We start from the raw sequence: 15,598 nt of genomic DNA, 5'->3' as shown, positions 1-15,598 counted from the left end.
GGTCTTGCTGCCCTTCCCCTTCACCTTCACGACCTCTTCCTCTTTCTCCCTCGTCCCCTTCCCCTTCCCTCCCTTTCTCTTCCTCCCATCTTCCCAGCACGTCCTCTCTCTCTCTCTCTCTCTCTCTCTCTCTCTCTCTCTCTCTCTCTCTCTCTCTCTCTCTCTCTCTCTCTCTCTCTCTCTCTCTCTCTCTCTCTCTCTCTCTCTCTCTCTCTCTCTCTCTCTCTCTCTCTCTCTCTCTCTCTCTCTCTCTCTCTCTCTCTCTCTCTCTCTCTCTCTCTCTCTGTCTCTCTCTCTTTCTCTCTTGGTCTCTTTCTCTCTTTCTCGTTGGCTTTACCGGCGTCGCCCCCCACCCTCTTGTCAACGTAAGAGTTATTGAATTCACATGTGTCAGAAGAAGTTTTATGTCGCGTACGCTATTGCTGAAAGGGTCGTATCCGTTTTTTATGGTCATATCCCCTGCTTTTATTGACATTTTATTGCTTTTCTGTCAACTTCCATTTTCCACTGTATCAAAACTCGGTGCAGGTGACCAGCGCCGAGAGCAGGAGAAAACAAGAAAAGAACACAAGGCAGGACATATAACATCATCTTCAAGAGCACAAGGCAGGACATATAACATCATCTTCAAGAGCACAAGGCAGGACATATAACATCATCTTCAAGAACACAAGGCAGGACATATAACATCATCTTCAAGAACACAAGGCAGGACATATAACATCATCTTCAAGAACACAAGGCAGGACATATAACATCATCTTCAAGAACACAAGGCAGGACATATAACATCATCTTCAAGAACACAAGGCAGGACATATAACATCATCTTCAAGAACACAAGGCAGGACATGTAACATCATCTTCAAGAACACAAGGCAGGACATGTAACATCATCTTCAAGAGCACAAGGCAGGACATATAACATCATCTTCAAGAACACAAGGCAGGACATATAACATCATCTTCAAGAACACAAGGCAGGACATATAACATCATCTTCAAGAACACAAGGCAGGACATGTAACATCATCTTCAAGAACACAAGGCAGGACATATAACATCATCTTCAAGAACACAAGGCAGGACATATAACATCATCTTCAAGAGCACAAGGCAGGACATATAACATCATCTTCAAGAACACAAGGCAGGACATATAACATCATCTTCAAGAACACAAGGCAGGACATATAACATCATCTTCAAGAACACAAGGCAGGACATGTAACATCATCTTCAAGAACACAAGGCAGGACATATAACATCATACATATAACATCATCTTAAGGCAAACAGAAGGCTCGCTACTGGAAACAGTATCTTTCAAAAAAGGAAGGAAAAAGCAGAGCAGATCTGAACAGGAAGAAGTCAAGATAAGTAATAAGCCATGAGCGTTGGTACATGGATGCAGAAAAAAAGGAATGAACTTGATGCGATACGACCACGGCAACCTAGGACAGCAGCATCATTGGCAACCATACAGCAACCTATGGTCAAATAGAGAAAGTGCTACTAGGAACACGACGGTTATAACAAACACAACCACTCAGAGGTGAGAGTGAGAATATTTCATGTCCATGTTGTCGCCTTAGAATGTTTTATTGAAGAATTGTCTCTGTCGAATTATGTCATTTTTCAAAGATCAAATTCTGTCAACGACGGGGGAGGACACACGGGAGGTCACGGAGGTTCCGTTCTGCTGCAAGTTTTGAGACACAATGAGCCGCACGTATGTGCCAGGGGTGCCCAGGATGAGGTTGGCAACTTGCTCGATGCTCATCCGGTAGACGTTGTGCTTGTCAATCTCGTGAATGATATCCCCGACCTGCAACTGCCCGCTGCTTGCCGCACTTCCCTGAACATCACACGTCAGCCGTTGACAAGCGCAGCAGCAGCAGCTACGGCACCTCGGGGAGCAGAGAGTGAACAACGATAGGGCCAACTCCTGTCGTCTTGAGGAATTGCAGACCCAGCCCGACTCGCGGCCCAACATTGGGGCCTCGCTTGATGATCGCCATACGCACTGGGAAGTTGTATTTCTTCAAAGACAATCAGCCATGGGATTTGAGATTAAAAACAGATACCCGAGTCAACAACGCTGGAGTCTCCTTAGAGATGCAAATAGTAGAGAAAGGCTCTCCAAGTAGCATTCTCGAAAGAGCTTCAGCGTCTTTATCATAGATGCTGTAAAGAATAAAGTGGTCAGTCAACCACATGGGTCGTTCGTCACTTGCCTGAGATGGTTGATAGCGTGGATGAGGTCGCCTTCAATGAATCCAGCATTGGCTGCAGGGCTCTGATTATTGTTAGGATTCTGCTGCAAGAGAAACTGAGCTCACATTGGGGATTACTCTCACAACTTCGAAGGCTCCAGTTGCTGTCTTCATAAACTGAAATCCAAGCCTCCCATTCGCGTCGCGGTTCAAAGAGAACAGCACTGGGCCCTGTATGACTGATATCAACGCATATGCGAGCAGGTGTACAAGAGCTGCTCACCGTGTGTTGAGGAAGGTAACTCATGGATCCCTGGGAGGTGAGCAGAAAGACAGGCGATCCAGGCTTGCCCATCAAGGCTCTGATGACTTCCATTGGCGACATGGAGTAGACGTTGACGTATCCGACCTCATGGATCAGGTCCCCAACTTGAATCATCCCGCTCAACGCGGCGTTTCCCTAGAGGATACAAGTCATTGGAACAGATCTGCTATAGTCAAAACTACCCCAGGAGAAAGCGACGCGACAACGCAGGGGCCGAATGAGCTTGCCTTGGCAAAAGTGAGACCAATGCCAGTGTTGCCAGTCCCGTTGTTTCGCAGAAAAGCCAATACTTTGACAGGGAAGCCATAGTTCTGCCAACAGAAGTCAGAACCGACACGGCGAAAAGGTAACAAGACGACAGACTTTGGATGGCGATGGCATGTGCGCGAAAGGGCTATCGGATATGGTAAGATTCACGACGCTCCCGGGAATCCCCGTGATGAACCACGAGACATCCTCGGGTGAGATGTTGTAAACGCTCTGACCGTCAACCTCATGAATCAAATCCCCGACGCGGAGAACCATGCTCTGTTCCGCCGCTCCCTGACATGCACAGGTCAGACCCTCGGCTATGTCTTTTCGGCTGGTTCACTTACAGACGGGACCAGAGCTGTGATCATGTAAGGACCGTAGTCCGTCTTGGTAAACTTGATGCCGATCCCACACCTCTGATCGCTTGCAGCATTCATCGCATACCTTCTGATTCCTACCGTTCGCATGTTCCTCGTCTGAGTTCAAAAAGTCAGAGCTCGTCAACCAAAGGTATCATGCTAACCTCATAGATACTTTGCTCCGAAGCAGCGTAATCCTGGGGAAGCATCTGGCCATCCATCGAGTTGTACAGGCCATAGCTCATGCGTCCATCGAAGGAGTTGTACAAGTTGTAATTCATCACTTCGACCATCCTGATTCCTTCGGTAATGAAGTCAATCTATTGTTCGACAGCCTTCAAACTGTCATCTCTTATTCTCAATACTTGATTTTGAAAACAGATGCTCAAATCTTTTGATCTACCTCTGAAGGACTACTCATCAGAGGCTATTCTCATTGGGCCTCAAGTCTTCTTCATCTCCGTCTTCTTCCTCTCTTTCCCTCTCGTTCTTCCTTCTTGCATGTTTCGGAGAATTCGACCACATTCCGCCCCCATCACGTTTGGGCTTTACCCACCCCTACCCCCGTCCATCCTTCCCCTTTACCCCCACCCCCTAATATCCCGAGCAGTACGAGCAGTGGTCCCCACCCCTCTCCACTACCCCTCCCTCCATACGTACCCTGCTAGTTCCAATCAACTTTTTATCTCACCCCACCCCACCCACTCCCGTGCGAGAAGTTCCCCCACTATGGTCGGACCCCACCCCTGTCTCCCCATTACCGTAGTATCAAACCTGCATCCCAAGGTACCGGTCCTTTGCGACAACATATTCCCCTACAGGTAACGGTCAGCATTGATCCCCCGTTCCTAGGAAATTTATAGAGAGGTGCTAAGCACGGTCATAGGAACTGGTCTTAGGGTCTAGTAGGGGTGCTGTCTGCCCTTTACTAGTAAAGGGGGTGTGTAAAAGCGCCTGTGCACCCTAGAGAGGGTGGGGTGGGGTAGTGAGGCCGCCGGGACGAGCTGAGTGCCTGACTAGACCCCTAGAGGGGCAGTGCGAGCATAGCCTAGTGGGGTGGGGTTGGCACTGTAGGGTGGCACTGCACACAGAGTCAGGGAGTTGTACGCCGGAGTTACCTGGGGGTGGGTTAGTGTGGGATAGTAGGGGGTGGGGGTGGACTCGCATATAACGGTCAAGTCCTGGGTCAAGTCAGCGAGTCAGCTGTGGGCTGTATGAGGGCCCGGCGAATCATATGTCTGTGCGGTATGAGGGCTAGAAGGAGGCTGTATGAGGGCAGTGGTAGCGCCGGGTCTGTGCGGTATGAGGGCTAGAATGAGGGCTGTATGAGGGCGCTGGGTCTGTGCGGTATGAGGGGAGTATCTGCTCTCATGTGCGATGACACGGAGAGGAGGGAGATGGCTGGAAAAACAAGGCGCCAGCGTCTCCTCGATGGCAAGGTTGGGGTCGCGGGGCTGCCCTGGCGCTGGCGGCTTGTGAGCGGAGGGCTTGCAGCTCCATGGCTTCAGCCTCCGGTCATCCTCGTCCCTCTGGTCTCAGACTCTTCCAAGTCGATGCCTTCACTCGCAGCGCCTTCGGTGGAAACCCTGCTGCCGTATGCTTCCTCCCTCCTCCCATCCACAAGGAGCAGGAGGATGGGCGAACGTGGAGCATCAGCGCAGGAGTTATGAAGGCCATAGCAGGGGAGATGGCACTATCGGAAACCGCCTTCCTCTCTCCCGCAAACCTCGACGAATCATTCGAATCAGCTGATCGCTTCTGCTTGCGATGGTTCACCCCTACCCGAGAAGTCGATCTCTGCGGTCATGCAACGATGGCTGCAGTAGCCGCATTGACACGGGCAGGGAATGCGAGCAAGAGCTTCTCCTTCAACACGTTGAGTGGCGAGTTGACAGCCGAAATTTGTGATGATGGTCAGATTGAGCTTGTGCTTCCTTGCAACGAGCCCTCGAAGGTACCGCAAGGAGCAGGAGCGCAGGTATGCGTCGAGGAGATCGCAGCTGTCTGTCTCGGATCCACCGAAAGTTTGAGCAAAGTGAGAGATGTATCGATTTCAGCAAGGGCGAAGAAGCTTCTGATCGAGATGGACTCCGCGAGATTCTCAAGGGATGACCTGGAGAATCTTTTGGTACCCTCCTCCTCCTCTTTGCTTGCCGTCAATCAAGAAGCTCTTTTGCCTGACCTCGAGGTCCGTGGCGTCATGATCTGCTTGCTCGGCACTGGTGATCCCTATGACTTCGTCTCTCGCTACTTCGCGCCATGGAATGGCATCGCAGAGGACGCGGTGACAGGGGCTGCTCATTCAGTTCTCGCTCCTTACTTCGCCGAGAAGCTCCAGCGGACGCAACTGAGAGCGCGGCAGTGCTCGCCGAGAGGAGGAGACCTGGACTTGGTGGTCGAGTGGGCAAGCAAAAAGGTCCGGATCAGGGGCCATGCCACAGTGGTGCTGGAGGGGCAGCTTTTCCTCTAGACGATGGGAGGACAATGGCGAGAAAGATTTGAGTGGGTCGCTTTCAGACTTGGGCTCCTCCTTACGTTCATTGTAAACAAACGAGGGACATGGAGAAGAGGAGCGAATACTAGAGGGTGTGTGGGTCGGAGGGGGAGAGAGAGACAAGGTAGAGGCGCAGGCTCACTGGCCGAACCTGATATCGTGTCAGAAAGGCCGGCCGAGACATCAGACTTGCCGAAATGAACTGAGGAAGCCGAATGTAGTCGGATAGACGAGCCTGTCGCAGACAAGTGAGGGAAGAGGCAGAAGATCAAGACTCAATGATGAGAAGATCAGTACGAGAAGGAAAGCACGTGGACCCTTGAAAGGGATGAATGAAGTAAGAGATGTACCAAGAAGTATCCTGTGAGAAAATAGATCCATGCGCAAAAGATAATAAGCACGGAGAGGGAGCTGGTGAAGAGTCATAAGGATTCGTGAAAGAAAAGGAGAAAAGCTCACAGAAAGACGAGGAGATCGCCGATCACCAGCAGCATCGGAAGGGGAAGGAGAGAAGATTGCATGCAAGTAGTGGCAGAGTAGCTGAGTGAAGTTCTCTCTCGCAGTCGATCCTGAAGATTACGAAGAACCGTCCTGGAGCACATGAGTACCCGCCTCCTCCAATGCCATCCTCTTACTTGATCTTCACGTCCTCTGTTTTCTCATAGAGGCTGGAGACATTGATCCGCTTGAGCTGATCATTCATGAAATTCACGTCTTTGCTCGTCAGCGATCTTCTTGCCTGGTATCATCTGACTTCAGCTGTCTGCTGCCAATTTCCTTCCTCTCTCTCCTTCCTCAAGGATCATCAATATCAAGAGTCCTTCCTCCTCTAACCTTAAGCGCCAATGGCACACTCTGCCTGACGGTAGAAGGAGATTCTGTCATCGCCATCCGCCAGTCGTCGATCCTCTCTAGGAGCATCGAGGCTCCTCCTCCTCGCATCACCCAAGACAAGTGTGCATTAGAGGAGGAGGGCCACTCGTCGGAGAGTGGGCATGACTCGAGCCTCGAGGTAAGAAGATGCCTAGACCTGCCCCTCAACTCACACATGAAGCAAACATCGTGCGACAGGACCCACCGACGGAAGCTGCCGTGAGGACAGACCATAGCCGAATGGTTAAAGCCCGTGAACCCTACTGGGGTATCACCGTATCGATGAAGCTGAAAAGAGGAGAAGATCACAAACAAAGCATGCAGGGCGAGACAAGGAGTGGAAGCGAGGGAGAGGGAGGGAGAGGGAGGGAGGGGAGGGGAGGGGAGGGGAGGGGAGGGGAGGGGAGGAGGGAGGGAGGGAGGAATTTCACGAGCCTTCATGGCAAGCATCTTGTTGATGGCTTCTCTCGGAGGAGGAAGGTCAGGATCCCATCGGAATCGCGCGAAGATCTTCGCCTGCGGGTAGAGGAGATCGAAGGTGGAGGCGCTGAGCTCCTTGGCAACGACGCGCATGAGGTTGTGAGCGATGTGACTTGACTCTAGAGGAGGATCGCTCGGGTTGATAGCAAGCGACACGTTGGCTGAAACCAGAAGGCGGTGACCGTAGTGAATCTCACTGACGTAGGAATGCGGAAGGTCCGCTCGCAGTTGTCCTTCCCTCAAGTCAGGATGAGCATCCTGTGACTTGCGCCGCATCTCCTGCAAGTTGACACTGCTCATGTAGTGCGTCTCTTCTTCCATCACTCGCACTTTATACCGGAGCAGAGAAACCACAAAGCGTGAGATGCTGCTGATTGTCACTCGCTCCTCTCCACCACCTCCCTCATCTCTCATCTTGGAAGACTTGCGGATAGCGTCGGCGATGGTTGGCCACAATCGTGGCACGCGAGGAGCGAAGGCCTGGGGCTCGTTGTCTCGTGTTGGCTTCATGCTCCTCTGCGCGTCAGGCAACGAGGTTTGCTGCCTCGGATCTTGGTTCGACGCCCCTGCCAGCCCGATGGGTACAACAGACAAGTAGGAAGAAGATGCAAGCGCTGCATCCCTTGTCATGCGATCTATGGTGTTGAAGTACTCAATCTGCCGTCTATGGGCGACGAAACTCCAATTGATGTTGTCTTCCACGACATATTTGTTGTCGGCACTGAGTAACTGAAGCTTGAAGTCGGGAAGGACTCCTCCTCCTAGAATGAGCTTTCCCTGCGAGAATTGTTCCTCTGATAGAGTCTGGCCGAGGAGGGGAGACGTGAGGTCTGTGAGGTAAAACAACTGCAAGCGCATCAAACGCATCAAGCAAGATTCGGCTGACCTGGGAGGTTGACTTGTCTGTGACGCAGAAAGAAACTGACGATTGACCGCCGGAGAGACCAAGAGAGGAGTGAACGCGAGGAAGGAGGAGGAGGAGGAGGTACAAGAGGAGGAGGAACTTTTGAGCGATCATCACGAGCAAGATTCAGCCGAACAAGCTCTACCATCAAGCCTCATGTTCACCACCTCCACTGCATGTCTTTGTAGTTCACCGGTCCCTCTGAGCTCTAAATCACCGGTACTCAGTGCTCGAAATCACCGGTACTTTTTCACTCGCATGCACCGGTACTGGCGGTTCTCTCAGCCGAGATTCAATATTTGGAGTGCCGCGGCCGGGCGTCACCGGTGACCCGGGCGTTGCGCTTTCCGAGTTTACTAAAGTTACGAGCCCGGAGCCTGACGGCTTCTCTCTCTGCCGGGTGCCACGGTGGCTGGCGGATCGCTCGGCGAACTTCTTGGCACGGGCCGGGCGAAACGGCAGCCTCCGACGCTGGGGCCAGCCTGATGGTCTCTCGGCCTCGTTCTCCGATCGGACTTGCAAACGCTCACAAGCGGCGGGATATAGTACTGACTTAAGCCAGGGCCTTGAAGGCTCCGACACTAGCGGCCTCGGACCGGGCCGCGGGCCCGGGTGACGGATTGGTCTGGCAAGCGACTCAATCACTGACTCGGAGTAACTTGACTGAGGGGCCGCCGGGGCCGGGCGAGTCTTTGTTCCATCAGACTCTTTTGGTCGTACATCTCGGAATGGGTAGGGGGTGGTAAATGTTCGAATAATGGTGGTGGGGTGACAAAAGAAGGGGTCAATTTAACATGATTTCATGCAGTATGATTCAACGAGGGTGGGGTTATGGAAATGATTGAGGGGGTGAAGAGTGTGGAAACAGGGTAGGGGTGATAGACCGCAGAAGATGCATGTGCGGATTCCCTGCGAAAGAGAAAGTAGAGATGGAGGGGAGGAGAGGAAGGGAGAACAGAGGAGAGGGGAGGCGAAGAGAAGACCGCAGAGGGCAGGAGAGGTCAGGGACAAGGGAATGGGAGAGAAGGCAAGAAGAGATAACAGCAGGTTAGAAGATGAGAAAGAAGTGATGGGACCAGACGAAGAAACCAGAGGAGCTCAAGAGAGGAGAGGAGAGGAGAGGAGAGGAGAGGATATAAAGGACAGAACAGAAAAGAATAGAAGGGAAGAATACAGAAAGGAAGGGAAGGAGGATCAAACGACTCCCTGACGGTTGTGAGGGGGAAAGTGAGGAGAGATGATAGGAAGCGCCTGACCGAATTTTCTGATCTCCTCCAAGTCTTTAAAGATGAACCTTGTTGCAGCAGTACTTTTGACCCCCAGCTCTTTGACATGTCGACGTGCAGTAGTGTCTGTCAAGGTACTTTCCTCTATGTGCTACTCTGAATCATCGAAGAAATTTGTGACGCAGCACTGACTTGTTTTTCCGCAGTGACGATGTATGTGCACACGTGATCGGGACTAGATTCTCTGAACGAATGTAGGAGGTGTTCGTTACTTCTGTTACGATCGCTAACTGGGAAACAGAATGGGAATTCCTACAGTATTTGTCAAAAAAAACTTGCACAAAAAGAAGCACGAGAAAGGCTCTAAAGACATTGATGATGATTTGCGAGGAAAAAGACAATACTTGCACCGCAAGATAAATTTCATTCCAGCCAAACGGCAAGAAAATTCGATCGTGTTGGACTCGTCGTTGAATCAGCCCTCAGTGGCCAACCACAGTAAGGCGATTAAAATGCCTCGGAAGCTTGAAGGCGATCAGTTCGAAGAGCCCGAACATCACCTGTACCCCAAGATCCGACTGCTTCGCGTCCTGAACTGGAAGCATGTGAATAAGATCGGGCCTGGCTTGTTGAATGTGGGCAACACTTGCTTCTGCAACGCGGTGCTGCAGTGTCTGACATACACTCCTCCCCTTGCAAACCTCTGCAAAGCACAAGAGCACTCTAAGAGGGTGAAAAGCTAACTGCCAGTGCCTCGCCTCTTGACCTTTTCCTCTCAGATCACCAGAGACGGTCAGGGGAAGTTCGACGCGCTGAAAGAGGTTGAGAGACACATCATCACCTCCTCTCGCTGCACGCAGGGAGTGCTGAAGCCAAGCAACATCGTCAACTCCTTTCGCAAGATTGGAGCTCGTTTGCGGTTGGGGCGGCAGGAAGATGCTCATGAGTTCACGAGGCTCTTGATGGAAGCCATGCACCTCGCCGACCTCGCAGCCTGCCGATTCACCGAGTCTCCGTATTCTCGTGCGGCACAGACAGGTGGGTGAGAGATGAGGCGCTGCTTGCGAGACGGTGATGGGCTTGAAGGGCTGGTGCATGGAATCTTCGGGGGCCATCTGAGGAGTCAAGTCCGCTGCGAGACCTGTCGGTACAATTCCAACACTTATGATGCCTTTCTTGGTGAGGAGCTTGAAGCCAAGAGACTTGCTTTCTCTGATATGATCGGATGCTCACTGCAGATCTTTCTCTTGAAATCAAGAAGGCAGACAATATCACAGATGCTCTCCGACTTTTCACAAAACCAGAAATTCTAGACGGAAACAACAAGTGAGGAATGGCGGTTGGAGCAGCGGTCGCTAAGAGTCTTGACCAGGTACAAGTGCTCTCACTGTGGCTGCAAGACACGAGCAACAAAGAGGTTTTCAGTTCACAGGTAGGTGTGAGCGGTCGCGATGATATCTCCCTCACATTCAACAGAGCTCCACTCGTCCTTCAACTTCATCTCAAGAGGTTTGAAACATCTTGGAGCGGCAACAGCTGTAAGTTGAGCAAGCACGTCATGGTAGAAGGGAAGCGTCTGAGTCTGTTTGGTGACTTGTCGTTCAGTTCGAGCAGACGCTGCAGCTCGATCCTTACATGAGTGAAGGAGAGAAGGCTGGCAGTCGTTACAAGTGAGTCCCTCGCTCCTCCTGTTGCCATGACTTTGACTTGTCATCTCAAGCCTTTACGGCGTGGTCGTGCATAGCGGACACTCGATGAAGAGTGGCCACTACTATGCCTTTGTGAAGAACTCCAACGGAGTATGGTACGAGATGGACGACGATAGCGTCCGTCAGGTCAGTTTCACTCTCTCCGCGGCTTCTCATCGCCCATTCAGGTCTCCTACAGCGCAGTCGCGCGGCAGCAGGCGTACATGCTCTTCTACGTGCAGCAACCTGACGGTAAGGTGGCGTGTCATCAACCCATTCTCAAGTTGAATGCAGCAAGCATCACAAGCCCCGCGCTCACCCCCAAGGCTGGCGCGAGTCCCCTGCTGAAGGCTCAGCTGCCTCCCATCAGCATCTCTCCGAGCTTTCTCGAGAAGATGCGGCTGTCCCCCGGACTGAAAAATGACGAGATGAAGAATGGCGTGCAGGAGAGCTCTCGAGCTCAAGATCAAGTCCAGCAGGTGATGAACTCAAATGGCATGAGCGACATAGAGTCCTCGGATGACGAGGAAAGCTCTTCTGCTAAGACGCGCGAAGAGAAGGACGATGAGGACTCGGAGGATGAAGACTCGGAGGAGGATGCATCTTTCGCGCCTTCTGATTCCGAAGGCTCCGAAGATGCGGGTGAAGAAACTTCATCTGACGACAGTAGAGACTCCTCCCGGCAGACCTTGACGAGCTTGCTTGCAAGCAGCATGGCGAGGATGCTGGGACCTCGAGTAAGCCTTCGGTCGCTCATCTCGAGGAACCGGAGATCCTGGCTGCAGTGTCTGTTACGTTATCGGGCCAGAAAGAGGCAGCCGAGGGGAGGGGCTGGCGCAGCAGCAGCAGCGATCGAGAAGCTACGAGCTCACAGAGCGACGAGCCTGACGACTCTCTAAGTGAGGACGCGAGAGAGAGCTCGTCAAGCTCCCGGCCTCCTCTTCTGCTGACCCTCAATGGCTCCGTCGCGCAGCGAGGGGCAACGTGGAGTACGGAGGGTCTAAAGGAAGTCATGGGAGTGAGAGGTGGGCAGTATCAGGTGCATGTGGACAACTGGGGAGGAGTGAGTCGACTCGTCCGCGTCTCTTGCCGCGCTCACTGCTCGCGTGCAGGAAGTAAAAGAGCTCGCAGACGAACAGCAGCAGCTGCTACGGACGAAAGAGCTGCGAGGATCGAAGCGATGGAGGGACTCATGGGATGAAGCCTACGATGAGGGCAAGGTGTGTGAAAGAAAGAGGAGCAGGGGGGAGGCGGAACGGAAGAAGAGTAGGAGGAGAGAAGAGGGGCAGATGGAGGACTCACCTTGCCCCTTTTAGGTCAAGAAAGTTCGGGAAAAGAAGATCTTCAAGCCCACTCAAGGAGCCGACAACCCGTCACCTGCTACTGATTCCTGGTATCGTTCTGACTGGCCGCAGATTTCAAAGTGGAAGCGAGCAGAAGATGCGCCGAGGAGGCCATGCTGGCGATACGATGAAGAACAAGGCAAGGAGAAGAGGAGCGAAGGAGGAGAGTGACAAGCTCCCAGGTACTTCGAAAGAGAGAACGCGAAGCACGGAAGAAGAAGACGTAGCTGCTCTCCTTAGCTGTTCTCATCCTCTGTTCTCCATAGCTCCATCAAGGGCGTTACCATCAGTTGTAAATCGACACGTGATGAAGAAATGAGCATAAAAACCTCGAGCGTCACGAGATCAGTCGTGTCCCTGACTTTGGTTATTGCGGCCTGTCAGCTTTTATTTCGCTGTGTGTTCTGTGCGTGTAAATTCTTGCTTGTTCCTGGTGACGCATCCAGTCCCCCCAGTGAGGAGGACCGGGGGGGAAGGGACGAGGAGGGGACGAGTTCACGACCTCTGCATTGTGCAGCTTCTCGCTGTGTGCTGTGTGCCTGGAGGTTTAGCTTGTTCCTGCTTGTTTTGCTTGAGGCACTTTTTCCCTTCTGCCAGTAAATCCATTGTCTCTCTGCAGCAGGTCCATCGTCAAGTCGCAGGATAGGGTCTTGCAGTCTACCATCTTCGCTCATTTTCCTGAGCGGGACCTGAGCCACTCTCCGATGCGAGTCTCGAGCTACTACCCCTCAAGGCCTTCCCGCACCGCTATGCTCAGATGCTCGACTGCTATCTCCATGGCATGCCGATCTGCCAGTGTCCGACGGAATGTGATGGATGTCAGCGCGAGCTCGACCCCTCCGTTGCTGCACATCATCTCCAGACCTACAAACGCCGATCCTCCAAGCTGGTCAATGCTGAACGAAGCTGGTCTTCAGAGCGTCATCGATACAGTCGGGGATCCTCGGTCTCGACGGCAGGTACCCTCCCATCCTCATGGCCGCAAAAAGAAGGGGGATATTCAGCTGCTGGTCCGAGCTCGCCTGCTTCCTCCCCGGCATCGGTCGGGTCACGCCGGTCCTTGGGCATTGCCGCGGCGTCGCCGCCGTCACGGGCGGCTACCGCTGACTCGGCTACCGCTGACTGCCCCGCTGACTCGGAGGCTAGCGAGGAAATGGATTTACTGGCAGAAGGGAAAAAGTGCCTCAAGCAAAACAAAGCAGGAACGAGGAGGACTACCTCGAGCGGTACCGTGTTCCCGTGTCCAGCCTCCCTCCGTCCGCTGCCCCAGGCGGACCCCCGGGCAACGCCGGCTCCTTGTCGGCGGCTGCCCTTTCCATTACCTTTCTCCGTCCGCGGCCGCCCGCTTTGTGGCGGCAGCGGACGTCTCGACTGACAGTCAATGGATTTACTGGCAGAAGGTAAAAAGTGCCTCAAGCATGAGGCACTTTTTACCTTCTGCCAGTAAATCCTATGCAAGCAGAACAAAGCAGGAACAAGCTAAACTTCCGAGTGGTGAGACCACAAGAGCTATCCCCGCTTCCTTTTTGTGACGTTGGTCCACCCTTACATTGGTAGCTCTGCCGACCTGACCAAGTTGGGAGGTCAACCTCGACGCCCTCCATGCTGCTTCAACCGTTGCTTGTTTGCCTGACCCTTCGGCTGCTTGTCTGCGCGGCTTCGCGCTTGGGCTGGCGCTGCCGCGTCTGGGTGCCAGCAGTGCTGGTTCTTTTCGGGCTTGTGTTTTGTGTGTGATTGTGCAGCTTCTCGCTGTGCGCTGTGTGCCCTGGAGGTTTAGCTTGTTCCTGCTTTGTTTTGCTTGAGGCACTTTTTACCTTCTGCCAGTAAATCCACTACCTAGCGAGGAGGACTACCTCGAGCGGTACCGTGTTCCTGTGTCCAGCCTCCCTCCGTCCGCTGCCCCAGGCGGACCCCCGGGCAACGCCGGCTCCTTGTCGGCGGCTGCCCTTTCTCCGTCCGCGGCCGCCCGCTTTGTGGCGGCAGCGGACGTCTCGACTGACAGTGGTCAGTCGGCTGCCTCCGGGTATCGCGTCTAAGGGATTTTCTTCCTCCTGCTTGCTCCTGCTGCTTGTTGCTTGATTGCTTGACCCTTAGGCTGCTTGTCTGCGCGGCTTCGCGCTTGGGCTGGCGCTGCCGCGTCTGGGTGCCAGCAGTGCTGGTTCTTTTCGGGCTTGTGTTTTGTGTGTGATTGTGCAGCTTCTCGCTGTGGACTGTGTGCCTGCCGGTTCAGCTTGTTCCTGCTTTGTTTTGCTTGAGGCACTTTTTACCTTCTGCCAGTAAATCCTATGTGACCTAGCCTATGTTGCAGCGTCTGAGAAGATTCGCAAACATCGCGCTGCATATGCCATGACTACTCCTCCTCGAGCGTTCATCCCTCTTGCCATCTCGACGGTACCCTGCATCCTGACACCCTCCGCTTCATCTGGTATCTGGCGGACATCGTTGCTCAGCGCTTAGGCTGCTTGTCTGCGCGGCTTCGCGCTTGGGCTGGCGCTGCCGCGTCTGGGTGCCAGCAGTGCTGGTTCTTTTCGGGCTTGTGTTTTGTGTGTGATTGTGCCGCTTCTCGCTGTGGACTGTGTGCCTGCCGGTTCAGCTTGATCCTGCTTTGTCACGTTTGCATGAGGCACTTTTTACCTTCTGCCATTGCTCAGCGCTCAATGCCTCTTGAGGATGCGGCGTTTGGTCGGCACTTCGTGCCTGATGACGGACCTGCTGCTGAGGTCTTGGCTCGCAAACGCGCCGCCACCTATCAGCGCCTCACCATGCAGCTGACGCTGGAAGCGCTCTTGTCTGGTGCGAGGCGCATGACGCCCTTGCGGGCGCAAGCACTTCTCGAGCCAGAGGACAGCTCCTCCTCGGACTTTGTCGAGTCGCCCGAGGAGTCTTCGCCGGAGGTCTCCGACTCCGATGGGGGACACCCTTCGAGTGGCCCCGACGATCGGCGCGGAGCTGGCGAGGCGTCTCCGTCCCTCACTGTGACGTCGGGTGCCTCCGGAGAGCTCGACACCACTGGGGTGCTTGCTGCTGGTCCGAGCTCGCCTGCTTCCTCCCCGGCATCGGTCGGGTCACGCCGGTCCTTGGGCATTGCCGCGGCGTCGCCGCCGTCACGGGCGGCTACCACTGACTCGGCTACCGCTGACTCGGAGGCTAGCGAGGAGGACTACCTCGAGCGGTACCGTGTTCCTGTGTCCAGCCTCCCTCCGTCCGCTGCCCCAGGCGGACCCCCGGGCAACGCCGGCTCCTTGTCGGCGGCTGCCCTTTCTCCGTCCGCGGCCGCCCGCTTTGTGGCGGCAGCGGACGTCTCGACTGACAGTGGTCAGTCGGCTGCCTCCGGGTATCGCGTCTAAGGGATTTTATTCCTCCTGCATGCTCCTGCTGCTTGTTGCTTGATTGCTTGACCATAAGCCTGCTGGTCGGTACGGTCTGCGCGGCTTCGCG

At 53.8% G+C, this 15,598-nt stretch overlaps 4 protein-coding genes across 4 annotated transcripts; 2 read left to right on the top strand and 2 right to left on the bottom strand.

The window, feature by feature from the left end:
- Window positions 1–1,645: 1,645 nt before the first annotated feature.
- Window positions 1,646–3,445, bottom strand: GUITHDRAFT_146574 (hypothetical protein; the record flags this gene model as incomplete). The annotated part of the gene is made up of 9 exons (XM_005822184.1): window positions 1,646–1,858; window positions 1,911–2,042; window positions 2,234–2,320; window positions 2,343–2,447; window positions 2,500–2,676; window positions 2,724–2,852; window positions 2,905–3,084; window positions 3,138–3,269; window positions 3,317–3,445. 9 exons carry the CDS (start codon window positions 3,443–3,445, stop codon window positions 1,646–1,648), a joined length of 1,284 nt encoding a protein of 427 aa, XP_005822241.1.
- Window positions 3,446–4,650: 1,205 nt separating this feature from the next.
- Window positions 4,651–5,622, top strand: GUITHDRAFT_118499 (hypothetical protein; the record flags this gene model as incomplete). Its single annotated transcript, XM_005822183.1, has 1 exon — window positions 4,651–5,622. The coding sequence occupies one exon, from the start codon at window positions 4,651–4,653 to the stop codon at window positions 5,620–5,622; it is 972 nt and encodes a 323-aa protein (XP_005822240.1).
- Window positions 5,623–5,674: 52 nt separating this feature from the next.
- Window positions 5,675–6,338, bottom strand: GUITHDRAFT_155528 (hypothetical protein). Its single transcript, XM_005822182.1, has 4 exons — window positions 6,282–6,338; window positions 6,106–6,237; window positions 5,997–6,057; window positions 5,675–5,881 (listed from the first exon to the last, which is right to left on the bottom strand). The coding sequence occupies exons 2-4, from the start codon at window positions 6,138–6,140 to the stop codon at window positions 5,732–5,734; spliced, it is 246 nt and encodes an 81-aa protein (XP_005822239.1). The 5' UTR covers window positions 6,141–6,237; window positions 6,282–6,338; the 3' UTR covers window positions 5,675–5,731.
- A 3,303-nt stretch (window positions 6,339–9,641) lies between these two features.
- On the top strand, window positions 9,642–11,062 carry GUITHDRAFT_79938 (hypothetical protein; the record flags this gene model as incomplete). Its single annotated transcript, XM_005822181.1, has 9 exons — window positions 9,642–9,860; window positions 9,909–10,167; window positions 10,216–10,308; window positions 10,368–10,455; window positions 10,502–10,561; window positions 10,606–10,690; window positions 10,735–10,799; window positions 10,850–10,964; window positions 11,006–11,062. Coding segments are annotated over 9 exons (1,041 nt in total), but the record flags the coding sequence as incomplete, so codon positions are not given.
- Window positions 11,063–15,598: the final 4,536 nt, after the last annotated feature.

This window comes from Guillardia theta (assembly GCF_000315625.1).
Source record: "Guillardia theta CCMP2712 unplaced genomic scaffold GUITHscaffold_129, whole genome shotgun sequence".
Lineage (NCBI taxonomy): Eukaryota > Cryptophyceae > Pyrenomonadales > Geminigeraceae > Guillardia > Guillardia theta.
The sequence above is the reverse complement of the archived record's forward strand: the minus strand, read 5'-3'. Positions and strand labels throughout refer to the sequence as shown.

Coding starts and splice junctions, on each gene's coding strand:
- GUITHDRAFT_155528 (XM_005822182.1), bottom strand. CDS start 6,140: ATGCTGCTGGTGATCGGCGATCTCCTCGTCTTTCT. Junction 6,058..6,105: donor GGCGATCTCCTCGTCTTTCT/GTGAGCTTTTCT, acceptor ACTCTTCACCAG/CTCCCTCTCCGTGCTTATTA. Junction 5,882..5,996: donor TTCTCACAGGATACTTCTTG/GTACATCTCTTA, acceptor TGTCTGCGACAG/GCTCGTCTATCCGACTACAT.